At 46.7% G+C, this 25,513-nt stretch overlaps 1 protein-coding gene across 3 annotated transcripts; it reads left to right on the top strand.

Moving 5' to 3' along the window:
- Window positions 1–10,501: 10,501 nt before the first annotated feature.
- LOC142887742 (protein mono-ADP-ribosyltransferase PARP14-like) lies at window positions 10,502–24,941 on the top strand. Of its 3 annotated transcripts, XM_076025590.1 has the most exons (24): window positions 10,502–10,770; window positions 11,343–11,425; window positions 12,249–12,276; window positions 12,977–13,033; window positions 13,179–13,352; window positions 13,437–13,550; window positions 13,727–13,828; window positions 14,193–16,377; window positions 16,473–16,637; window positions 17,081–17,156; window positions 17,296–17,529; window positions 17,645–17,866; window positions 18,258–18,363; window positions 18,531–18,689; window positions 21,778–21,840; window positions 22,119–22,304; window positions 22,408–22,448; window positions 22,524–22,611; window positions 22,709–22,836; window positions 22,976–23,211; window positions 23,308–23,582; window positions 23,856–23,989; window positions 24,152–24,326; window positions 24,430–24,941. In XM_076025590.1, exons 1-24 carry the CDS (start codon window positions 10,584–10,586, stop codon window positions 24,711–24,713), a joined length of 5,502 nt encoding a protein of 1,833 aa, XP_075881705.1. In that variant the 5' UTR covers window positions 10,502–10,583; the 3' UTR covers window positions 24,714–24,941. The 3 variants fall into 3 exon arrangements, with proteins under 3 accessions (XP_075881705.1, XP_075881704.1, XP_075881703.1); XM_076025589.1 differs by having other exon boundaries at window positions 17,084–17,156; window positions 22,408–22,611; XM_076025588.1 differs by having other exon boundaries at window positions 22,408–22,611.
- The last annotated feature ends 572 nt before the right edge of the window (window positions 24,942–25,513 follow it).

The raw sequence follows: 25,513 nt of genomic DNA, 5'->3' as shown, positions 1-25,513 counted from the left end.
TTATTGAACACCGTAGAACAGGGGTGTCAAACTCATTTTGGTCCGGGGGCCGCATACGACTTTATTTGCGCTCAAGGGGGCCGGACCAGAAAACTCACAGCATAAATACCCCAAAATAGCAATAATTTAAAAAGAAAATGTGCAGAGCAACAAGTGCAGTACAAAATTGTTTTAATTAAAGAACCATTCTTTAATAAAATACATGAGGAACAACCTGAGACTTTAAGAAAACTAAGTGCAATTTCAACACTGTCTCAGTTTAACATTATTTGTGTGCAATGCAACTCATCACAGTAATTGTGCAAAACATGTTGCTTTTTTAGTGCATGTACTGCACATCTTAACTAAAAACAACTCCACACAAATCATCAGCAGGCAGCAGCAATAACTGTTTCCAGAAAAGGATGAACATATTCAAATTCCTTCAATGTGCATTCAATTGAAAAAAAACATACACATGGGATGTGTAACAAATAATATTGTTCCCAACCAAACTGTAATAATAACTACTTACTTTATACTTGTGCTTTTCATTGTGAAAATATTGTTTCAAGTGGCATTTCACAGGATTTAGTCCTGCTTTGTTTTTGCTCCTTTTGCATCTTTTAGTCTGCACAAGTGCTTCAATATCAGGCACCATGTCCTGAGTAGCTGCCAATTTCAGAGTGTCATTTAAGTGCTTGTGTGTCAGCTTTGAGTGCAGCTTTGTTTTATTGAAGTTCATTCCAGAGAAAACCTGCTCACAAAGGTAGGTAGTCCCGAACATGCACAGCATTTTTGCAGCTACCGCCTACAGAAGCAAATCTGTCCTTAAATGTTACATCGCACTGTAAATCTATTATTTCAAGTTGCATTTCAGCGGGAACATCAGAAGTTTTGACTGTGAATGTGGTGCGAAAAACTGCCAATTCTGTCTCAAGTTTGCTAAAGACCTGAAATTGTGTCTCAAACTCCCTCAGCAATCCCGCAATCTTGTCTTTGTATGGACTCATGTCAGCAGTGCTGTTGTTACACGTTAGAATGGCGCCTGACCAATTCTTTGTGCAGCACATTAATGTTTGTTTTTATTTCTGTATGGACCAGTAACACAGACACGTCAGGAGTCAGCACCTGTCTCGACAATCGCAATCATGCTGTTGGCTGCTTCTTCTACTGCTGTCACAAAGCATTTTCGTTCAAGAAAGGAAACAAACACAGTCAAATAGTTCACAGTGTGATCATATAACTGTAACTCAATGTAAATTTAACTAAACAACCTTTTCTTTAAAGCAAACCTTTTTAAAAGCACAGTGTTTGTCAAATTAACTGTTTTACACTATTTTTAACTTAACTTTATCAGTTTAATCAATTATGAAAATGAAATCACAAATTCAACCACGAAAATAATACAATTAAATGTAACAGAAAAAGCGCTAACTCTTATTTTGAAAACCGACAGGAAGTTGCACGCCGTCCACCGGGTCCGCAACAATCTGCACGCGGGCTCTATCAGTGTTAGCCTTTGTGTCGTATCACGTTCTGGATAGTAGTAATTCACAAACACGCTCCAAGGTTCTAATATAAACATCGCTCTGATATTAATTCTGGCTTCACATTCGGTGTATCTTACCTGTATGGAACAGTAACACAGACACGTCAGGAGTCAGCACCTGTCTCGACAATCGCAATCACGCTGTGGCTGCTTCTTCTACTGCTGAGCCCGGTCAGCCACCAAGACCATTGCAACGCAGCGCCCGTTGCTGACCAAGTGCTGCCACTACAGGAATCGTTGGCGACAGAAAATGCGATTGCGATTGCGTTTTAATTGACTGTCCAAATCTGACGCTAGTTCTGAAATTCTTTCTGCCACACAATTCCTTGACAGGCTGATGTTGGCAAAAGTTTGTGGTTTCTCAGGACACACAACTTCTGCATGCAACTTTTCACAAACTCGCCCTCACTGTACGGCTTTGATGATAATGCGATTTTGCTAGCAATCACGTAGCTTGCTTTTCCGGCAGCATCACTCACTTCTTGGCTCCGGGTTTAAACACACTGCTGTTTCTTCAGGCCCAGCAGCAATTCATTTATCTTCTGTCTTCTCAATTCTACTTTCAAGTTGCTGTATTTGTCACCATGCCGAGTCTCGTAGTGCCGTTTAAGATTGTACTCCTTCAGCACCGCCACTTGCTGCATGCACACCAAGCACACCGGTTTCCCATTCATCTCCGTGAATAATTAGGAATTAGTCCAATTTTACCTGAAAGATCCGAAACTCCCTGTCCACTTTTCTCTTTTTTGACATTTTACTGATGAGGGTGTCACGATTGACCAAAATGCCTGGTATCTGCGTTCAAAAGAGCCAAGCCTTCATTTGCGCCCGCTCTGGTGGGACGCGGCTACAGATGTGCTGCAAAGCTGTGTTGCGATGCGCATCATGGAATATTTAGGAAAAAAGTAGAAAAATTCTATTTTTTAAAAAAAAAAAAATGAGCCTCGGGGCGGATCAAATCTCTTGGCAGCCCACTTCCGGTTCGCGGACCATATCTTTGACACCCCCTGCCGTAGAACTAAAGGTTCAGACAAACAAACTGGATTAATCCAAACTACTTCAACTGATTATTGCTGAGGAACTAAGGGGGTTTACCCACTGCCCTGTGCGGCTAGTGCCAGCCCTTCACGGTACGGGACAGCCCGGTTGAAATGTATTTCCATAAGCCTGACCAGTACCTGAGCGTGGGCGGAGTCACGGTTGCAAGGCGAACCAAAGGTTTTTTTGTGCCTCCCGTGTCCCGGAAACCATAGGATTCACTTTTTGTATTAACCGTGGTTTTGTTTTGTTTTGTGCGAGACATTTTCATAGGGCTTAGAATTATTTTGTTTCATACTGTTGACTTGTATCAAAACACTGTCCAAGAAGAGAAAATGTAGACGCTGAAACGATCACCTTGAGTCTCACAGTCGTTTATTATTAGACAAGAATATCCGCACAACTTAAGTCCACACAAAGCACAAAACAGCAACAACTCTATTCGACCGGCGTTAACAAGCTAGCAGCGTTAAAATCGCTATAGGGAGTTAAACTTACGAAACTTGCGAGCCAAAATCGCCGCCTCTTAAGTTTCGCTGCCAGCGAACACAACACAAGCAGAGCACGGAGTTAGCGGTGGTGGCTAGCGGTTTATCGACACGATTTAACGGCTCTACTTTGCAAATAGCCTTCAAACTAAAGTTGCTTGATGTTACAAAACACATGTACAGTCCTCAAGCATGTTTTCAAATATCGTCGTGGCCGACTATTCTCTTGTCGTCCACCGGCCGAGTCGAGCCCGCCTCACTCCCGTTGGCCACCGCGTCGGTGTTCCATCGCATCCGAATTAGGCTGTACAAACCTCCAACATTTTCTCTGTTCGTTCCACTCCGACTGTTGGTAGTCCTTGGTGCTTCGGTAGTCGCTCGGCATTTTTATTTTTTTATTTCTCCGGACACTGTTTTGCTGTACAGCGACGGCCACCGGCTGCGAAACCAGGAAGGCTTTTCATTGCGTGTCGCTCCGTCCGTCCAGCTCTCTATGAGCTTTTTCTTCGGCCACAGAGAACAGAAACGTCTGTAGTTCTACGTTCGCCCAGGGTAAAAGTTTCATAATCTTTTCAGTTTTTAATACGTGAAACTGTAAAAATCCACACGCGGGGCATTTAAAAAAAATGGCGGTTTTGGTCTTTCGTGAGAGACTGAACTGTTGTCTGAACTGTTCAGAACTTTACTCCACTTCTCTTAGCCAGGCACATACATTTACACTTTCAGGTCTCAAACTCTTCTTCTCCTTCTTCCCGTCTTTCTAGCTCAACATCCTAATGGGCCACCCACTTAATACTTCTCTGTATGAACAATTGTTTTTAGCTGAAATGACACTAGTAATCCTCTTCTGCCAAGTAACATTACAACATATAATTTTACATTTGCTGAATCGCTCAGTTCTGTCAGGTTTTTTTCAACGATACAACTTTAACAGTGTTAGTGGCAACCGAAATAATAACTTTCTATATAATGTCAGGTATTCCCGAACTCAAACCAATACTGCATACATGTAAAGTATCAAAGTTAGCAATGAAATACAATCCGACCACATAAGTTTACCTAACCAACATAATTCAGGCATTTCAAATAACCTTGCCTTATAAGAATAACTGAAAATGTGACACAAAATCAAAATGTAGCAACTGAAATTCACATTACTGTCACTTAATCAACTCAACCTTTGGTTTACAAGATTTGACGCTATTTCAGTGTATAGTCTTTTGTCCAAGCTGGTTTCTGTCTGTCTCTCTGAGCAGTTTGTCTTGTAATGATTTTAGCTGGACTAGTGGTGTGTACAGTACCAGCTCTATGTGCTTCCTCTGTACCCTCTGAGCAGAGAGAAAGGCGAGCTGCGTTCCATTTTTTCCCGTCGCTCAATATGAACGTGCTCAGTCCTGTCTGTTGCTCCACAGACATGGGGTCAGTGTACTGTCTCTCTTCTTTCACCACACGGAAAGGCTTGCAAACCCGGACTTTATCGCCGACTGTGACCTTGGAAGCTTTCGCACCTCGTTTCTTGTCCGTGTAGCGCTTGCTTTTTCCTTGCTGAATGGCAACTCTGACCGCAACATGATCATATATCCCACTGTCTTTAGGGGGCGGCAGAACATCCAGTTTTGTCCGCATCGGTCGACCTCTCAGGAGTTCGAAAGGGGATTCACCAGTTGTCGCATGACCTGTAGTAGTGTGGTGACCTGTGGTTTCCACGGCCGTTGAGCAACCTGAGCAGCTTGAATACAGTCCTTAAGCACTCTGTTAAAGCATTCGACACACCCATTCGCTTGAGGATGATAAACACTTGTTCTGATGTGCTTGATGTTTCTCTGTTTGAGAAAGTCAGCAAAGGCAGAGGACGTGAATTGTGGGCCATTATCGGTTGTAATGGCACAGGGATTTCCTTCACGTGCGAAGATGGAAGCCAGGAATGTTATGACAGTGTCTGTTGATGCAGAGGAAGTAAAGGCAACCTCCGGCCATTTACTGAAGTAGTCGATGAGTGTAATGGCAAATCTGCAGTCATAGGTCCCTCGTTCAAATGGACCGACTATGTCCAAAGCCACATGCTGGAAGGGGCCCCCTGGAAACTCCACTGGCTGCATTGGGGCCGCAGGACTTTTGGCCGTTTTGTCACATGACTGGCAGATTGTGCAGGATGACAAAGCTTTGTGAACTAATCATCTATGTGTGGCCACTAGTAAAGTTCCCTGAGGCGTTGTTTTGTGCGAACTACACCCTGGTGCCCTTCATGTGCCAGCTGCACTATCTTCTGTTGAAGAGATTTAGGTACCACCAGGCGAGCTCCTCAGAAGATCAGTGGCGCCTCAACAGCAAGTTCATGTCGCACTAGGAAGAATGGCTGCACATCAGTTGGAAGAGACTTTTTCACCTTAGGCCATCCAGACTGAATGACCTGTCTCAGTTTGGTAAGGTCAGGACAGTCCTCACATTCAGCTTTGAAATCCGCAAGTGGTAGTACCAGTAGGAGAGGAGAAATCTCAGCTATCTCCATCAGTAGCTCATGCTCAGTTTCGGTAGAACTGTTGGAAGTAGCAAGGGGAATACGTGAAAGGCAGTCTGCCATGACATCCTGTGTACCTTGGCGGTACTGCACATCATATTGAAAACGCATCAGTCTCGCTGACCACCGGGCAATTCTCATGCCAGCTCTATTCATGCCTTTGGTGTTGAGAAGAGTAGTCAAAGCTTGATGGTCGGTTCTGAGTGTGAATCTGTGCCCCCACACATAAGTACGCCATCGTTCCACAGCCCACACGCAGGCTAGGGCCTCTTTCTCAGTTGTGGCATACTTCCTCTCGGCAGCTGACAGTGTACGGGAAGCAAAGGCAACAATGCGTTCAGTATTGTCTGAATGTAGTTGTGTCAGGACAGCTCCTAACCCATAGTCTGAGGCATCTGTCGTGATGAAGGTTGGAAGCTTTGGGCTATAGATGGCAAGTACTGGACTCTCAAGAAGCATTGTTTTCAGTTTAGCAAAGCTTTCGTCCGCTGCTGCATCCCATTGCAATTCAGACTGAGAGTTTGTTCTGAGTAACTGACGTAGTGGTTCAACCAGCGTTGCATAGTTCAGAAGAAACTTGCTGAACCAGGAAGTTAATCCCAGGAAAGAACGTAGCGCTGCCATGTCTTTTGGTGCAGGAGCTTCAGCAAGAGCAGTCAGGTGATCTGGGCTCGGGCTCAGACCATCCTTGGAAACAACATGTCCGAGGAATGGAATGCTGGTCTGACCAAATTAACTTTTGTCAAAGTTGATCTGGAGCCCAGCGTCTCTCAGGCACTGCAGAACAGCTTGTAGATGTTGGTCGTGCATTTCTTTTGAGTCACCATAAATGATGATGTCATCCAAATAGTTTTGAACTCCTGGCAAATCCTTGAGGATTGTCAGCATCATCTTCTGGAAAGCAGACGGCGCTGATGCCAGGCCAAAGGGAACTCGTGTGAACCTGAAAACTCCATCATGTGTTATGAACGCCGTGAGATTTCAGCTGTCAGGGTGCAAGGGTAGTTGGTGGTAAGCAGAACTCATGTCAATTTGGCTGTAGTGTGTAGCACCAGCTAACTCTGCAAAGATGTCCTCCATATGAGGAAGAGGATAACAGTCCATTATTACACTCTTGTTGGGTTCACGCAAGTCCACGCACAGCTGTGGTTTTCCTCCACGTCTCTGTGCCACAACCAGTGGACTCACCCATTCAGATGCATCCACCTGTTCTATGATGCCAGCTTGCAGTAGGCGGTTGAGCTCAACTGATACCTCCTTACGTATGCTCAGTGGTAGGCGTCTCAACTTTTGACGTACTGGCTGCGCTTTGTTGTTCACTTTGTGAATGAACCCTTTCACACATCCAAACTGCTGTGGTGGAGCCAGATCAACCATTTGCAGTGCTGAGTTCTGTATGTTTTTACCAGCTATGTTTGAATCAGTCTCTGCACTGTAGTCCACCTTGCCTCCAATGATGTTGACATTTAGGGCTTTAATGAGGTCCAGGCTCAGCAGAGGTGATCCAGCTTTGACAATATGGAAGGAGGCTGAAATTCTGCTGTCTTGCTCTGCAATGGCTACTGTTGCTGGCAGGCAACCGATAACAGGCACCTCACGTTTAGAATAAGTGACCAGTTTGACTTGAGGTTCAGTTAGTGAGCAGTTTGCGAAACATTTTCTGTACATTGTCTATGGAAGGATAGACACAGACGCTCCAGTATCCACAACTAACTCAAGGACATGAGAATTTCCTTCAGGAGCTTCAATATTGACTTTGCAGGTAATTTTGTCATAGGTTGTTGCAGTAAGTTTAACATTATCCACACACAATACAGCAAGTTCTGGAACAACAACTTCTCTTACTTCACTAACAGTGGAATGACATACTTTGGCGAAATGTCCCTTTTTACCGCATTTATTGCAGTTCACTGTAGCTGCTGGACAGTTTTTGTCATTTGCCAAGTGCTTGTTGGAGCCACATCTGAAGCACTTACGTTGCTGCTGGTTTGTGTTCCACTTTTTACTGCGGTCTGAAGCTGGGACTTAAGTGGGGCGAGCTCCTCTTTGTCCTCGGAAACGCTTCTTTGATGCGCTGACAGCTTGTACCGGCGCAGTCGGGACCGTCTTAGCTGAAGAAAGCAGTGTAGCATTTTTAACTGCTGCCTCCACCTGGCATGCGATCGCGAGGGCTCTCTCCAGCGTGAGATCGTCCTCGAGCAGGAACTTGTCTCTCACTGCCGTAAGATAAGAATTAGAAATCAGTTGATCACGTATCATCTCATGCTCCATCTGTCCAAAACCAAACTGACAAGCTAACGCTCTCAAAGCCGCCACGTACTGTGATGCAGTTGTGTCCGCTCGTTGAGTGCGTTGTCTGAAAGTGTGTCTGCTGGCTACGACATTTACTTTTGGAACAAAGTGCTTCTCGAGGGCGGACAAGGCCTCGTCGTAAGTCGTACCTTGTTCTGGCAAAGTTTAGAAAAGACGATGTCCTTCCGGACCTAAGCAATGGAGTAACACCGCACGCCATCTTGCATCTGGCCATGCGTCACCTCTGGCATGAATAACGAGCATGTAGTTGTCGAAAATCCTTCGCCACATTTCAAAAGGTATCGGCGGTTCACCCGCATGAGGAAGGAAGGGCGGTGGGCTCGGTACAGAAGCGCTCATCCTCGTCGCCAATTTGTAGTGTGGTTCAGTCACAAGAAAAGAGCCAGGTGAACTGTTCAGAACTTTACTCCACTTCTCTAAGGCCCTGTTTGCACTTGGTCATTTCATGCGTTTTTCGTATTCCGATCGGCAAAAAACACATTAAGTAACCAAGTGCAAACAGTCCAAATCCGTTTTGTCATCCGAATACCAATACACTACAATAGTCGCATCGCATAAAAACGCATTCGTCACAGACGTGTGAACAGAATGCGAGCTCAGTCCACATTAACGACCGCCTACTCCACTCACCTCTCCCGTGTACTTGGTCGGCGCCCCACCTCCCTGCGTCGTCATTATAAAGTTACAAACAAGAAGCGAAAACAAATCATTTTTGTTAGACTCGTTTATTAGCACGCTAATAAATTTCATTCCGGATTAGCGTATTTTGTCAGTGGAGCAGCGGTCGCAGTTTCCCCACATGTGATTAAATGTGCGACGTTGCATCCGAAAATTTGCCAGCCACTGTTGATCCGACAATAAAGTCGTCACCACTCTATCCCACCAGTCGTTACTCCTCGTTCCGATCCATACGAGCTGCAGTAGAATTAAAACGAGTGACTTGATATAGTCCGCAAACAGGAAGGTGATACTTGTGGTTTTGCGCTTTACTGCCCCCAGTCGTTAAAAACGGAAATGACGCATGTTGCATTTGCATAGTTTCGGCGGGGGCTGGGGGGGGTGTAATGCGATCACAAATGGCATGCTCGAGACGCATGTTAATGCGACGTGCGAACAGATGCTTCGAGATCCGTTCTCGTGATCCAATCCCCCAAAACAGTTACAAGTGACCAAGTGCAAACAGGGCCTTAGCCAGGCACATACATTTACACTTTCAGGTCTCAAACTCTTCGTCTCCTTCTTCCCGTCTTTCTAGCTCAACATCCTAATGGGCCACCCACTGGCCATACCCAGTATTACTACCATTACAGGTGTCAGTAAATACAACAATTAACAGCCCTTTCCACTCACACTTAATAGTAACCACTTTACCCTGCTTCTCAACAAACGGCAGAGTTATCTTGGATATTTCTTCCAGGCAATCTTCTCAGTCTTGGTAAGCTTGCTTGGACATAAACATTTCTTCAGTCTTAATATATGTAAACTTTACATATATTTATTTTTACATTGTAAAGGAAAAGTACAATAAAAGGTAAATAAACTATCAAACTTACCTTGCTTCCACACTTCCACACGTCTCAGTCCTTGCATTAAGTTTACGGAGGTAATAGACGCTGTTTCCAGTTCGAGAGTATCAAAATAAAAGTCTGAATAAACTCAATGAATTTGGACCATGAAGTTTGATGCTTTTCAGTATGGTGCAGTTAAAATGGAGAACCAATACTGCTTCACTAAATATCAATAAAATGTTTTAGTGTGTTCTCTGAGGGCGGGGCTGAACACTTGGCAGCAAAGCAACAGCTACATCCAGCACACCTTCACATTGCTGATGTCAGTGTGGTGGATGAGGAAGAACTGTAGTGCAGAGTGGCAACAAGGTAACACCAGCGGTAAGATCTCTCCCGTCACACGTGCACGCGCAGGACTGCCTCTCTCACTTATGCATCTGTCCCTCGTGATGCTGTTTCTCTGCAGGTGAAGACAAACCTGCCAGTGAAGTCTGAAGTGATGTTAAACCTCCAGGTCCGGCTCGTGAAAATCTAAAGTGTAAAACAAACAAACAAAACAAAAAAAACAATAAGTAAAAATATCTCAGTACCTCCAACAAACCAGATACAATTTGTTTCTGAGTGTTTGAAGACATCTGTTCGTTACTGTTTGTGTTGAATCAATTATAGATCATTTTGGGGGGACTTATATCAAAGTATCTCCAGCAGGTGCCACTGTTGTTCCGGGTCTATTGCGTCTTTTATGATCGCAACTTGATATGCTGCAGTAAAACCAGCAGCAATAAATTCTGCTGTGGGTGACGAGCAAGAAGAAACGACCACTAATCCGGACAGCACCTTATAAACATAGTGAACTAAAAAACGATTGACTTCTCTACCCGAGCCACCATCCTAACACATCCTGCTGGAGCCACAAAAGTTGAACTAAAACAGGTTCTAACGCGTTGCAGGAGTGAGACTGATTTTGGTCCAGCAAAGTCTTGCTTATTTACAAGTTGCGTTTGAAATATGTTGATGAAGGAAAGGCCCTGGATCAGGTTTAACCCCCCTAAAGTAAGTCAGGGAGGAACGGAGGAACAGGATGGGGGAGGGTGGGTGTTTCTGAGAAGTGAAAGTGAAAGAAACTCCACCGTTTAGGCGTCGCTTTGCTTCGACTCTCGTCAGTGTGTTCGGTGTGTCTGTACCTGATGGCCGAGTCTGTGTGTCCGCCGATCACCGTGGAGGGCGACTGGAGTCCGGCCCATACCCGGATCGTCACCAACAAGCTGCAGATCTACTTCGGCAGCAAGAAGAAGTCCGGCGGCGGCGGCGAGTGTCGTGTGGAGGCGGACAGCGCAGCCCCGAGGGCCGCCGTGTTCTTCAGCTCGGCCGAGGGTGAGCAGCCGCGACCGACTGACCGACTCCGGACACTTTCACATTGAGGAAGATGAGGGGGACTTGGGGGCGTTGGAGTGTGTGCGTGTGTGTGTGTGGGGGGGGTCTTTAGAATCAGAGGTTGTGGACAAAATAGTGGCGCAGATATTAAAGTTGTTTCCGGCCTGCTGAGTCACTGCATGCCTGCAACAGGTGGATTAGGGTGTTGAGTGACGACGGCCGAATCCACCCGCCCTCACTATTATTATTATTATTATTAGTAGTAGTAGTAGTAGTAGTAGTAGTATCGATTTTAATTTTGAATGCACACACCACAGTGCTTTTTTTTTTTTTTTAAATACTAAAGATAGTGTGTTTGGTTTGTGTTTTAAGGTCTGCCATATGTTTGGAGGTCACCTCCATAGTCTTTAGGCTGCTGATCCCCGGAGGCTCTTTTCAGAACTGGGGCCAACGTTACTGTAGAAAGACTTGAAACTGAAAGATAGAGCGTGTGTGTCTGAGGGACTTCCTTCCTGGGCCGCTCCCCTGCTTGTGAACAGGATAAAGACTCCAGTTTTCCTCTGTGGTTGCAGCCAGAGAGCGAGTCCTCGCCAGGAAAGACCATGAAGTTGTCGTGGAAAAGCAGATTTTGAAGCTCCGTCTGAGTTCTGCATCGGTGAGTCCAGTGGACGCTCGGCCCCGCAGGCCTGTCAATCACCAACATGACACACATCGTCTCCGCCTCCTGGCCCCTTGTTGCCTGCTAATAAACTGGAGACATGTTGTTAAGAGGGCATGGTTCAAGGAATAGAGTATTTTTGTGTTACCTGTGTAACAGTTTTCATATCGATTCAATCTGAATTTGGAGGGAACATGTTTTCAACCCTCACAACACCACACAACTGTTTTCTCTCAATGTTCTGACACAAAGAAACGACTTTAGTCCAGCGAATTAACAAACAAACTCAGAGATACGTGTCTGGTTATATGGTTCAACTGGCACAAAAATACCAAGATCATAACTGTGTCTGCCCAGCACACAAGTTCTTACAGATGTGCGTAAGAATACAGGTGTAGGTGGTGACCCGAATGAGTCAGACATAATTCAGCACATTGTGTTAAACATTTACAGTGATGCTGCTGTAAATGTGTCCTTTGACCACATTTTACAGTGGAAGAAGGTTGCAAAAGATAATAATAAAAAAAACATTTCTGTGGATGTTATATTTGTTTGTGCATTAATAATGTTGACTTGTTTTCCATCTTATGTCACATCACAAGTCACATTAATCAAATATAAGAGGAAACATCCAGGTTTAGAGAAACAGACTGAGTGATTCTGTATCTGTTATGTTGTGTTGTGATTTCCAGTCAGCTTGAATCACTGAGAAGCTGTAGTTTTAGTCATGTGTCATCATCATTTTGTGCCCACGAGCATTTTTAAATTTAGAATTGTCCTGGTTGTCTTCGTCTGATCTGTTCTCTTCTTCCACCAACAGATCTCACTGAGCCCTGATGGCAGCGCAGGTGAATCTTCTTTCTTCTGTTTTTAAACCTCAGGGCCTTAATTCTGTCCTCAATCCAACCAAATCCTCATTTCACATCGCCTTTAGTAAAACAACAGATGTTTTCAGGTTACTGTTGCCTCTGTCCACAGAATTCTTACAGGCTTTCCATGTCAGGTTGATAATTTTACAGTCCCTCCAGTAGAGGGAGCCTGTCTCTGAGAGCGCTCCACTTCTTCTTCTACACCGTCCCGTCCAGTACCTGTACAGCTGTGATGTCGAACTTTACTGTTCCTGTCTGCCTCAAAACATGTTTACAACCTCATCAACTTCAATAATAAGTTGTGCTTGTCTTTGTTTTTTTGCTCTGAACTTTGTGCTCATTACTGCCCCCTACAGACTAAAGTGTTCAGTGTCAGAGAGTTGTTTACCTGCCCAGCCATGTTTTGACAAAGATGGTTTATTTACTTTCTTTTTGTTGATTTAAGGTTTTTGTTTCAGTTTGACTAGAAACCTGATATTTAAAAAAAAAACAAAAAAACAACAACATAATAATACATTCGTATAAAATAAATAATCTAAATTAGAATGAAAATCAACAATTTTTTTTAATCTGAGACTTTTGAATGTTGTTTTTCAAAATTACCAGAGGTCATGTGATCTCCGCTTTAACTGGACCAACTTTATTTCTCACATTTATTTGCTTTCACTGTCAATAAAAGGTTCAGAGGAAGCCCAGACTGTTCCGGGGGGTGGGGCTTCCAGTGGCGGTCAAACTGGTAAGTGGAGAACGTGGAATATAGTCAAATGACAAACCAATCAATAATTTTTAATTTTTTAAAAAGTACAGTGCTTGAAAGCTGGCTGGGTATTTTATATTTACTGATGAAGAGCTGATGAAAGTTTTTTCTATTTCTCTGTTAGAGTCGGAGGCTGATTCCAGGACTGCTATAGTCTTTGGCAACATTCAGAGCAACATGTCCAGAGACCTGCTGTCTATGTTTGTAGAAAATGTGTCAGGTTTGAATGAGAGCAAGTACAGCCTGGAGATCATCTGGGAGGCCAATGCAGCAGTGGCCACCTTCAACGTGCCTGCAGGTCAGAAAGGCAACACACAACCTCAGTGGTTCCAGATCACACAGAGAAAACATGCTTGTTGAAATATATGCTGATGTTGTGCAGATGTGCAGACGTTTCAGTCCAGCCAGCGGCTGCAGTCTCAGGGACTGACTGCTCGGCCGCTGGAGGCGGCGCTGAGCGTCCGGGTGGAGGAGCTTCCTCCCTCAGTAGTTGGAGGTACGAGCAAACAAAAACAACAAACACAACTTTTTAATTTGCTCTCTTGTAAGGTCGCTGTTTCCCCTTTGTCTTCCTGTTGGAAAATGAAAAACACATTAACAGCAGTTCTCCTCCTTGCCTTGTCTTCTTTATTGTTTATGCTACTGTGGACCAAACACTGTTATTTCTCATAGATATGTTGGAGATGTATTTTGAGGAGACCTGGTCACAGCCGGACAAAGTCATCATGATTGCTGGGGAACAGGCTGCCATTGTCTCATTCACTGACCCTGAAGGTTCATATTTTTCCTTGCACTTGTGATGAGTTACCTTGAATTGTACAGAATATATTACATTTAAATTGATGCAAAGACAAACTTAGGAAAGGCTAATTCTAATTACAGTGAGACAGTTTGTTTGGGCACAAGTGAACACAGAATTTCCCAGAATGAAAAATAGGAACTGGACCATAACCAGAGGATTGTCACCATTTGAGCACCATTAAATAGTACAAATCAATTGAGCCAATTGGATTTTGGTGGTCTTAAAACAGAATCCCTCCAGATAAGCTTGATGTGTCCAGTAATATTCAGCTGTACCTACTCTTTTACGATCTAGACAACTTATCAGTGTCGGCTTTTTGCTTCCTGTTCACTGCAGTTGTGAAACGTATCTGCACCAAACAACACCATGACATCAAGTCCGCTCCAGTCAAGGTGTATCCATACTACCTGTCCCTGGGCAGTGCCCTGTATGGAATGGATCGACCGACATGTCAGCCACCAAAGGCCTTCACTGAGAAGGTTCAGCATGCCATCTTGCAATTCCTCCTCTTGAAGAAACTCTTAAAAGGCATCAATGATCAGATGACTGCCTACTTCTGCAGTGTGGATCTGGAAGGCTCAGAAGTCAAACTCAGACCTCTCCCAAGCTTTATGCGGCAGCCAGGCGTGAATAGCAACATGGTGGATAAGTGGAAGAAGAGTGCCCAGGAGGCTTTCCGTCAGCTTCTGTCTCACTACGTGGCCTTCGAGTGTACCGTTAACACAGCTGCTTGGAAGGCAGCAGAGAAAGACGTCCGTCTGCTGGTGAAGGAAGACGCTGCCCTGGTTGTAGACGCCACTGGAGACCTCTTGACCGTGGCCGGCCCTGCTGACTTTATTAAACAAATCAGAGCTCCATTGGAGAAGATTGTAAACAAAATCATGAGTCAGATTCAAAGGCAAACAGAGGCTGTTCAGAAGGACATGGATTTGTCCCCTCCCATGTACCACATGCTGCAGCAGGAAGGCTTGGAAAAAGCCAGGCAAGATTTTTCCCCTGACATGAGTATCTCCTACAATGGACACACTCAGAAGCTGGCCATAGAAGGACTTCCTGAAGAGTTTTTGAAACTTAAGGATTGGATTCTGGAGAAGAAGATGAATATGAGTAAAAAACAAATTGATCTGTCTGCAGGTCTTTTGGATTTCCTGAATAATTGGGATCCGCTAGAAATATCACAGGATCTCTTTATGTCTCAAGGTATCAATGCCATCTTGAGCATTGAGAATACAGGGGTATCTCTGTTGGCCAGTTCTCCAAGTGCCCTTAATGATGCAGAGACCAAGATCAGGACATCTTTGTCCCAGCAGACTGTGGTTGTAGATGATCAAGAAGTTATTCAGCGTCCAGAGTGGGTGACCCTGAATCAACAGCTTCTGGACACATACAACACCTCAAAGAAGAAAACTGTAACAATCCAGAACCATGCAGTGGGAGGGGCCTCCATCTTGGTGTCTGGCTTTCAGAATCCAGTGGATGAAGTCAGTCGCAATCTGCAGGAATTTATTTTTAACTACTCCCGGGTTCAAGAAACCTTTCGCCTCAAGTCTGCCGCTGTTTTACAATTTATAACGATGAAAAAAGTGCAAGAATTTACAACCATTAAGGAGGAAAATTTTGTTAAAATTGATTTTGACCCAAAAAGGCAGAAGATGACTATTTCTGGGGCCCGTATTCATGTCCAAAATGCCAAATCTCATCTTCAAAAACTGACAAGTGTTCTGGCCACTGACAGGTATGTCATAGACAAGCCAGGAGCAAAGAAGTACTTTCTCACCCAAGGGAGCATCATGCTGTCTTCGCTAATGATCGACCTGAACTGCGTGGTGCTGCCCATGTCGGAGAATCAGGAAGAAGACGAGGACGATGAAGACAGTGGGGAAGAAGCCGTTGTTTGCCACTACAAAGTCCAGACAACCAGTGGAGTCCTGGTGTCAGTCAGAAAGGCAAATATCTGTCGTCTGAGTGTAGACGCTGTGGTCAATGCAGCCAATGAGACACTGCAGCACGAGGGTGGGTTGGCTCTGGCACTGCTCAAGGCTGCAGGAACAGAGCTGCAAAAAATCTCAAATGACTGCATCACCGCACGAGGACCCCTGAGGCCAGGCGACGCCGTCGTCACCGGAGGCTGTAACCTGCCGTGCAAATATGTTGTGCACGCTGTTGGCCCAAGATTCCTCGACCATGACAAGAAAACATCTGTGCGCCTTTTGAGGCGGGCTGTCAGGCAGAGTTTGAGAGAAGCGGCAAAGGTCAACTGCACCAGTGTGGCACTGCCGGCCATCAGCTCAGGCGTATTCGATTTCCCGGTGCGCCTCTGTGCTGACACCATCGCAGAAGCAGTGCGAGAGTACTGCGACAGCGTGGAAGGCCCAGGATCTTTGAATCAAATAGATTTGGTGGACAACAATGCCAGCACAGTGAGAGAACTGACCACCGCTGTCCAGTTAGTCTTCTCAGACCTTAAGCCTATTCTGACTGCAGTGCAGCAAGAAGGAGGAGCAGAGGCCGTGGTTTCTGGGTAAGTTGACGTATTTAATCACGGTGTAACCAACGACAGCTGGGTCTGTCAATGAATGACAAGACACTGTACATTAACCATTTCCCCGCTTACAGGTTTCAGGAAGGTGAAGGTCCAAGCCATTTCCCTGAAGGCCAGGGTCATTCAGGCAGAGGTGGTCATTTTGCTGAGAGAAGAGGAGAGGAAGAAGCAGGAGGAGCCAGATGGGCGGCGGCAGCAAAATCCCAAAGAGGCAGAAGTCAACGCCCAATGGGCAGCAGGTCTGGAGGCTACGCGGCTCTTTAACAAGTGTTAGCAACCACCTTAAAATTGACATATAAAACCATGTGATTGGAGATTTAGTAGTTCTACTGCCAAAAAATGGTTGTTTCATTTCTACAATTTGCTGACTTGTAACAGGAAGAATCACTTTCCTAATCTTGACAAAGCACACCTAGCTGTCCCATTGTCGTACCGTGTTACTTTGGACAGACACTAGTCCTGAAACAGTGTCACAGAGAGCGCTGTGCAGGTAGCAGAGGATCCCATCTCACCTTTTCAAAATTTCAATTGCATTGCCAATAATTCAAGACAAAGGTTCGTAGTACCTTGTGGCAGCAGTGCAATGAGCAAAGGTTAAGAAGTGCTTAGAGAACTTGACTGGCTGGCTAATATTTTAAAGCACACAAGGACGTGTGCTAAGTTGAAACATTTTGATTTGCAGCAGAGGAGACCTCAAGCAGACCACCGCCGAAGGTTTGAAGATTGTTCTCTGGAAGGGCAACATCGAGGACCAGACAGTGAGTGTCTCCAGGTTCTTATGGTATTGAGACTTCGATTCAATTGCTCCATGCTTTGCCCCTTTGAAGCTGGGATTGATTTGAAAATGAACCAAAGCCAGCATTACTTAATCTTGGCTATTGTGTCTGTGGTTCTCAGACGTGCGTCATTGTCAACACCATTGCGGAGAACTTGAACCTGAAACAGGGGGCCGTTTCCAAAGCACTGCTACAGGCTGCTGGGCCTAGCCTGCAGTCTGCTGTCATGACTGCAGGTGGAAGTGTGGCGCGCTTCGGCGACATTGTCATCACCGATGGCTTCAAGCTGTCGTGTCAGAAGGTCTTTCATGCTGTTTGCCCTTTTTGGGACAAAGGTGCTGGTAATGCAGAAAATGTAAGTGATTATTTTTGAATATATAAGCAGGAATAAATTTACCTTCCAAAATAAAAATGCTATGTTTCCAACTACTCAGACCCCCTGCTGATTCTGCTTCCTGCTTTTGTTCCAGGATTTGACATCGATCATCAGATTTTGCATGGACGAAGCAGAGAAGCTTCACATGCAGTCACTGTCCTTCCCGGCAATCGGGACAGGAAACCTGAACTTCCCCAGAGACTTGGTGTGCATGACCCTGCTGAAGGAGATACACAGGTTCAGCTCTAGGAGGGCATCGCGTCACCTGAAAGAGGTGCTCATTGTGGTCCATCCCACTGATGCCAAGACCGCTGATGTAAGTCCTTGTCCACGGGTATGTTTTGGTACAGTGTGAAAGACCTGACTTTATCCAAGTCCAATTCAGGTTGAGGAACTCTCTCTCTGACACCTCAACAATCATAGAATATCCCAGGAACAAGCTAGGAGCAAAGCCATGGGCCTGGACTCTTACAATTATGTGTCAATAGTTGTAAACATTCAACAACTTGGAACTCTTCCATGATAATTCCCGCTCTATAAGGGTAACAAACCCAGACTCTCCAGTTTGCCTACCAACTGGGTAAAGGAGTACATTATAAAAGATATACCTCATCATATCATTATAAGATATTACATCATTGTGTGTGTCAGGCTTTTAATACTGACTTTTCCTCAGCTTTTAACAAAATGGTCAATATTGTGCTCAGAGTTTTTCCAGGCAGTTCAATGCTTGGCGTCCTTTGAAAGACCTCCAAGACAGGGATGAACTTCCACGAGCAGTGGAATCTTACGGCCAATCACAGCAGTCCCCAGGTAAGACGCACCAGTGCCTATAAATTGTTATAAATCGTTTGCCAAAAAGGGACCAGAAAAAACTTTCCGGTGAATCATCTGACTAATCATCTGTGTGTGTGTGTGTGTGTGTGTGTGTGTGTGTGTGTGTGTGTGTGTGTGTGTGTGTGTGTGTGTGTGTGTTTCAGTGCCATCCGTGGCCTTCAGCCGTGTGTCGTCGCCCTCCCTCGGCGTCTATCACATGCAGATGGGACCAGTTGCACTCGAAGTGTCGTCAGGCGACATCACCAAGGACGCCTCTGATGCTATTGTCAACTCCTCCAATCAGAATTTTACTCTGAAGTCAGGTCTGTTGACTGTGCAAAAACTTTGCAGATCATCAAAGCCGTTCAGTGTTTTTGAATGTTCTGTGTTCTTGATTCCAGTAGAAGGTTTTTGGTACTGGAGCAATTTAATCTTAGGCATAAAAGGCTTGTTCGGCCCAGCCCGAACGAGCGACGTGGGTCCTACCTCCTGTGGGCTCCGAGGCTGAGGAATGTCACCTCGCTGGGGGCGAAGGAGCTTGAGCTTGTGCAGGAGGTTGAGAGGTACCGGCTAGATATAGTCGGGCTCACCTCCACGCACAGCATGGGCTCTGGAACCCAGCTCCTTGAGGTGTGGGCGTGCTTATTGCCCCACAGTTTAGCCGCCACGTGTTGGAGTTTACCCCGGAGAACGAGAGGGTCGCATCCCTGCGCCTTCGGGTTGGGGACAGGTCTCTCACTGTCATTTCGGCCTATGGCCCGAATGGCAGTGCAGAGTACCCGGCCTTCTTGGAGTCCTTGGGAGGGGTGCTGGATGGTGCTCCGACTGGAGACTCCGTTGTTCTGCTGGGGGACTTCAACGCACATGGGGGCGGCGACAGTGTGACCTGGAGAGGCGTGATTGAGAGGAACGGCCTCCCTAATCTGAACCCGAATGGTGTTTTGTTGCTGGACTTCTGTGCTAGTCACAGTTTGTCCGTGACAAACACCATGTTCGAGCACAGGGGTGTCCACCGGTGCACTTGGCATCAGGATGCCCTGGGGCGGATGTCGATGATCGACTTTGTTGTCGTGTCGTCTGACCTCCGTCCCTGTGTTTTGGACACTCGGGTGAAGAGAGGGGCTGAGCTGTCAACTGATCACTACCTGGTGGTGAGCTGGATCCGCTGGCGGGGAGGAGACCGGAAATACCCAGCAGGCCCAAACGTATTGTGAGGGTCTGTTGGGAACGTCTGGTTGAGCCCTCTGTCAGTGCAGTCTTCAACTCCCACCTCCGGGAGAGATTCTCCCAGATCCCGGGGGAGGTCGGAGACATTGAGTCCGAATGGACCATGTTCTCCCCCTCTATTGTTAACGCAGCTGCTCGTAGTTGTGGTCGTAAGGTCTCCGGTGCCTGTCGTGGCGGTAACCCCCGAACCCGGTGATGGACACCGGAAGTAAGGGATGCCGTCAAGCTGAAGAAGGAGACCTATCGAGCCTGTGGCTTGTGGGACCCCGGAAGCAGCTGACGGGTACCGGCAAGCCAAGCGTGCTGCAGCTCGGGCGGTAGCGGAGGCAAAAACTCGGGCTTGTGAGGAGTTCGGGGAGGCCATGGAGGAGGGCTTTCGGTCGGCCTCGAAGAAGTTCTGGCAAACCATTCGGCGCCTCAGGAGGGGGAAGCAGTTCGCCACCGACACTGTTTATGGTGCAGGTGGGGAGCTGTTGACTTCGACTGGGGATGTTATCCGGCGGTGGAAGGAATACTTCGAGGATCTCCTCAATCCTGCCGTCACGTCTTTCGCGGAGGAAGCAGAGGCAGGGGACCAGGAGAGGACTTGTCCATTACCCAAGCCGAAGTCACCAAGGCAGTCAGGTACTCGGGGTGGATGATATCCACCCCGAGTACCTCAAGTCTCTGGATGTGCAGGGACTGTCGAGGCTGACATGTCTCTGTAACATCGTGTGGTCGGGGACAGTGCCACTGGACTGGCAGATCTGGGAGGTGGTTCCTCTTTTTAAAAAGGGGGACCGGAGGGTGTGCTCCAATTATAGAGGGATCACACTCCTCAGCCTCCCCGGTAAAGTCTATTCCAGGGTGCTGGAGAGGAGGATACGGCCGATAGTCGAACCACGGATTCAGGAAGAACAGTGCGGGTTCCGTCCGGGTCGTGGAACACTGGACCAGCTCCATACTCTCCGCCGGGTGCTCGAGGGCTCATGCGAGTTCGCCCAACCAGTCTACATGTGCTTTGAGGATCTGGAAAAGGCGTTCGACCGTGTCCCTCGACGCATCTTGTGGGGGGTGCTCCAGGAGTATGGGGTCCGGGGCCCTCTGTTAGGGGTCGTGCGGTCCCTGTATGATCGGAGCAGGAGTCTGGTTCGCATTGCCGGCAGTAAGTCAGACCTTTTCCCAGTGCGTGTTGGACTCCGGCAAGGCTGCCCTTTGTCACCGGTTCTGTTCATCATTTTCATGGACAGAATTTCTTGGCGCAGCCATGGGCCGGAGAGAGTCTGGTTCGGGAACCACATGATTGCGTCTATACTTTTTGCAGATGTTGTGGTCATGTTGGCTTCGTCGAGCCAGGACCTCCAACGTGCGCTGGGGCAGTTTGCAGCCGAATGTGAAGCGGCTGGGATGAGAATCAGCACCTCCAAGTCCGAGGCCATGGTTCTCGACCGGAAAAAGGTTGTTTGTCCTCTACGGGTCTATGGGGAGATCCTGCCTCAGGTAGAGGAGTTCAAGTATGTCGGGGTCTTGTTCACGAGTGAGGGGAGGATGGAGCGTGAGATCGACAGGCGGATCGGTGCGGCGTCTGCAGTGATGCGGTCGCTGTACCGGTCCGTCGTGGTGAAGAAGGAGCTAAGCCGAAAGGCGAGGCTCTTGATTTATCGGTCGATCTACGTTCCCACCCTCACCTATGGTCACGAGCTTTGGGTAGTGACCGAAAGAACGGGATCGCGAATACAAGCGGCCGAAATGAGTTTCCTCCGCAGGGTGGCTGGGCGTACCCTGAGGGATAGGGTGAGAAGCTCAGTCACCCGGGAGGAGCTCGGAGTAGAGCCGCTGCTCCTCCGCATCGAGAGGGGCCAGCTGAGGTGGCTCGGGCATCTGTTCCGGATGCCTCCTGGACGCCTCCCTGGGCAGGTGTTCTGGGCATGTCCCACCGGGAGGAGGCCTCGGGGAAGACCCAGGACACGCTGGAGGGACTATGTCTCCCGGCTGGCCTGGGAACGCCTTGGGGTCCCACCGGATGAGCTGGAGGAGGTGACTGGGGCCAGGGAGGTCTGGGCATCTCTGCTGAGGCCGCATTATCCGACCCCGGATAATGCGGCAGAAGAAGAAGAAGAGAAGAAGCATAAAAAGTCAAATGCAATCATCTTTCAATACAAGCAACTTTATTTCTGCTGACATTTGTTTCATTCTCTGTTTCAGGAGTGTCCAAAGCCATTCTGGACAGTGCTGGGCCAACAGTTCAGAGCGAGTGTGACGAGATTTGTACGTAGCTCCACCCTCTTCTACTGCTTTGTTTTCATACAGTTAAGTGCAATCACTGCCATAAAGATGTATGATGTACTGTGTGCATGACTGTAGTTCAGCAGAGAGGTTATAAGGCTGGTCTTGCCACTTGACGTTCCAAACTAACCCCAACAAAGGACAAATCTAGCCAGACAATCCGTTCACACAATCACTTCTGCTTCTGTGCACGTCAACATGTGGTGTCAACGTGTGGAGCGGTTTATCAGCTGACTGGTCCTGTGTTCTTGCCCTCTCAGTGAAGACGGCAGGTAACCGGCAGTGTCCAATGATCCTGACGTCGGCTGGGCAGCTGCCCAGCAAAAACATCATCCATGTAGCTGGGACCAATGACGCCACAAAGATCAAGGAAGTTGTTTACTCAGTGCTGAAGCTCTGCGAGGAGAACAAGTTCAGCTCCGTTGCCTTCCCAGCTTTGGGAACAGGTCTGTGCAGACATCCACAATTATGCAGGGAGGAACCAGATGTACCTGTCCGTAACATCAACGTTGACATCAACATGAGCTGCTGCCCTCCTCTGGCCCTCAGGTCAAGGTGGAGCCAGTCCCTCTGCAGTGGCGGACGCCATGGTGGACGCCGCGGTGGACTTTGTGAGGAAAAAACAACCAAAGTTGGTTCGCAACATAAAGATCCTGATTTTCCAGACAGCCATGATGACAGAGTTTCACGGGAGCATGAAGAAAAGGGAGGGCGAGCAACTGCAGGAAAAGACTATCCTTACCTACCTGAAAGGTATATGTCTCAAATCTTGACCTCCCAACAATCCTCATCTTCTCCACTGAAGACTAAAGGGTGCTTTGTAACTCAACATGTTCTGATGCCTTTTCAGACAAAGTCTTGGATTTTTCTGGGAAATTTCTGGGATGGGCGGAGGAGCAGCCAGCTGCTGAATCTGTGGTTCTCCAGAAGGAGGAGTTCGAGCCCACAGTGTTTCTACTCTGTGCAGACAACGACATGGTGAACACGCCTTTATTCTGTGTTTCAATGTATACGAGATGTTCTTCAAAATTTCCCAAATCCTCGTCCTCCTTCTGGGCGAGAGACAGTCATCTTCTGTTCAGTCTGTAACTGCGTCACCACTCTGTCACCACTAAAGGCTTTAAGTCAGGCCAAGCAGAGGATTAACGAGTTAATTGTGGCTGAGCATGCCGTGAAAACCATCAAGGATCACTACATAAGCCAGCTTTCACAGGCGGACATGGACAAAATAAGTGCTCTGCAGAGGCAGTTGACGGTTAGCATCAGTCTGGAAATGGGTGGTTGGGACCAGGAGCCCTCCATCCGCCTGGAGGGTCTGACCAGAGACGTCTTCACTGCTGATGCAGAACTCAGGTCAGCAAGCCAATCACAGGCACAGCAAGGAATGGGAAGGACTAGAGCTTCCTGAAAACCTTCCTGACATGTTTTTTTTGGCTTGTTGGTCATCAGGGGGATCATCCAGAGGGTGCAGAGGGGAGTGGAGAAAAAGTTGAAGGCCAAGATGATAAGTCAACAATTGCAGTGGTACTTTCAGCAGGATGACGGGACCATGGTGGCCTTTGACCTTGACACCAACCTCCTCCTGGAGGAGGCTCTGATTAACAATAAACAACATGTGAAAATCAAGATCAGCAACAAACCCTACCATGCAGACGTGTTTCAGCAAAAAGCCAATTCAGCTGACGGCCGTAAAGTGGTGGAGCTGCAGAGACAAGACATGAAGGGTCAGTCTTTCTGTCTGCAAAATCCTTTACATGTTCACATCTATAGCTATATATATGTTAAGGAACTACCTGCACCAAAGATATCATGAACATGACCACATTCAAAGATTGAAAGTGCAATAGAATAACGTAACAAAACAGGATAGAAAGTTTGTTCCATTCTCCCTTCTTTCATGTAGTTTTGTTTTCTGTCTGTCAGCAGTTGAATTCATTGAACAGTACACCGAAAGACAGTAACGGCTCATATGTGCATTCACTCCTTCACATCTGCAGCTGCTGTGCCTCCAGAGTGGGAGAACATGCAGGGCAACTTGGTCAAGACGGTCAAGCTGCCTGTCGGTTCGCCCGAGTTCATTGACGTGGAGGCCAAAACCAACAAGACCGGACTGCAGGCAAATATCATCAGTGTGAGTCGCTGCTTGAAGCTCGTCGGCGTTGCACGTTTCACAGTGTCAAGTCATTTTTAAACTGGTAACAGAATGTTGGATTCGGCCGAGGCTGAGAGCGGCAGGTTGTCTCCGACTCTATTTAAGAACTCAGGAATAAAAGTGCTGTTGTCTGACTGGCAGATTGAGCGTATCCAAAACACAACGCTGTGGCAGGGCTACCAGCTGATGAAGAAGCAGCTGGAGGTGAAGAACAACCACAAGAACAATGAAAGGCAACTTTTCCATGGAACCAATGCCAAATCGGTCGACTGGATAAACAACCGAGGCTTCGACCGCGGCTTTGCAGGAACTCACGGTAACGTAAAGCAAGACCCTGTGGTCAGCTGTGATGTCACGTGTTGACGCTCAGTTGACTCTAACTGTGGCCCCGTGGTCCTTTTGTGTCTGTCTTCATGCAGCGGCCATGTTCGGCAAAGGCACCTACTTTGCAGTGGACCCCAAGTACTCAGCCAACGGCTACGCCGCACCTGACACCAGCGGGCACAAGCGCATGTACCTGGCCAGGGTCCTGGTCGGAGACTTCACCCCGGGAAAAGCTGGCCTCATTACGCCTCCAAACAAAAGCTCAGTAAACAGCACAGACCTGTACGACAGCGTCACAGATAGGGCTACCAATCCCACCATGTTTGTCGTCTTCACTGATAATCAGGCATACCCAGAGTACTTAATCACATTTCAGTGAGCGGATTGCTTTCGTGCTGCTGGTCTCAACAAAATCAGATCTCTAAATAAGAAATGTACTGATGACAGTCAAGTAAGAATTTGATTTTGTAACCGTCATTTTTCTAACCCTCCTGACAAACAGAAATTGAAGAGGAAAAAAATTGTCTAAAGAGAAAAGAAATATATGCAATGTTTGATTCTATTTTGTTACTCCTGAATAAACTGTCAAATCACTAAACTGTCCAAATTATGGAAAAGTAGTGCTAATCATTTTTGGTTTGAAAAAAAATATATGTTTTGGGAAAAAATATGTTTCTGCAAATAGATGTCCAATGTATTTTCTTTATACGCATTCTGAAAAAGGACAGGAAACCCCATGTGTGAGAATACAATTGAAAAACTCAACACTGCGTAAGCAAATGACTCCCTAAATCAGATTATTGGTATTGAATTTGATAGATGCCTGAAACAATGAATTTCATTTTGACCCTGAATGAAGATCATAGTTCACATTTACTTTAAAGAACAATGGTTGTGCAATGGAATTTACTTTGGTATAAGTTAAAGGGCACCTATGATGCTTTTCCACTTTTCTGAGCTTTAAAAACTGTTACAATGTTGAACCCTATCGTCAAACGATCTCGATATCGTCAAATAATGACGTTCATGCGTTTGGACGTGAGCCCTGCAAATTGTTGGGTATGGTTCTAAACGCTCCGTTCACGGAGATTTTTCAACACTGGGCACGGAATGACGCCATTGTGTGCCAGATCTCCTTTCATGGCCAAGCTCCGGCACCCTCTCGGACTGGTTCCGCCC

The sequence above is a fragment of the Nelusetta ayraudi genome, unplaced genomic scaffold, assembly GCF_046127955.1.
Source record: "Nelusetta ayraudi isolate G7.1 ecotype Tasmania unplaced genomic scaffold, CSIRO-AGI_Nayr_v1 ptg000018l, whole genome shotgun sequence".
NCBI lineage: Eukaryota > Metazoa > Chordata > Actinopteri > Tetraodontiformes > Monacanthidae > Nelusetta > Nelusetta ayraudi.
Note: the sequence above shows the minus strand (reverse complement) of the source record. Positions and strands in the feature narration are given on the sequence as shown.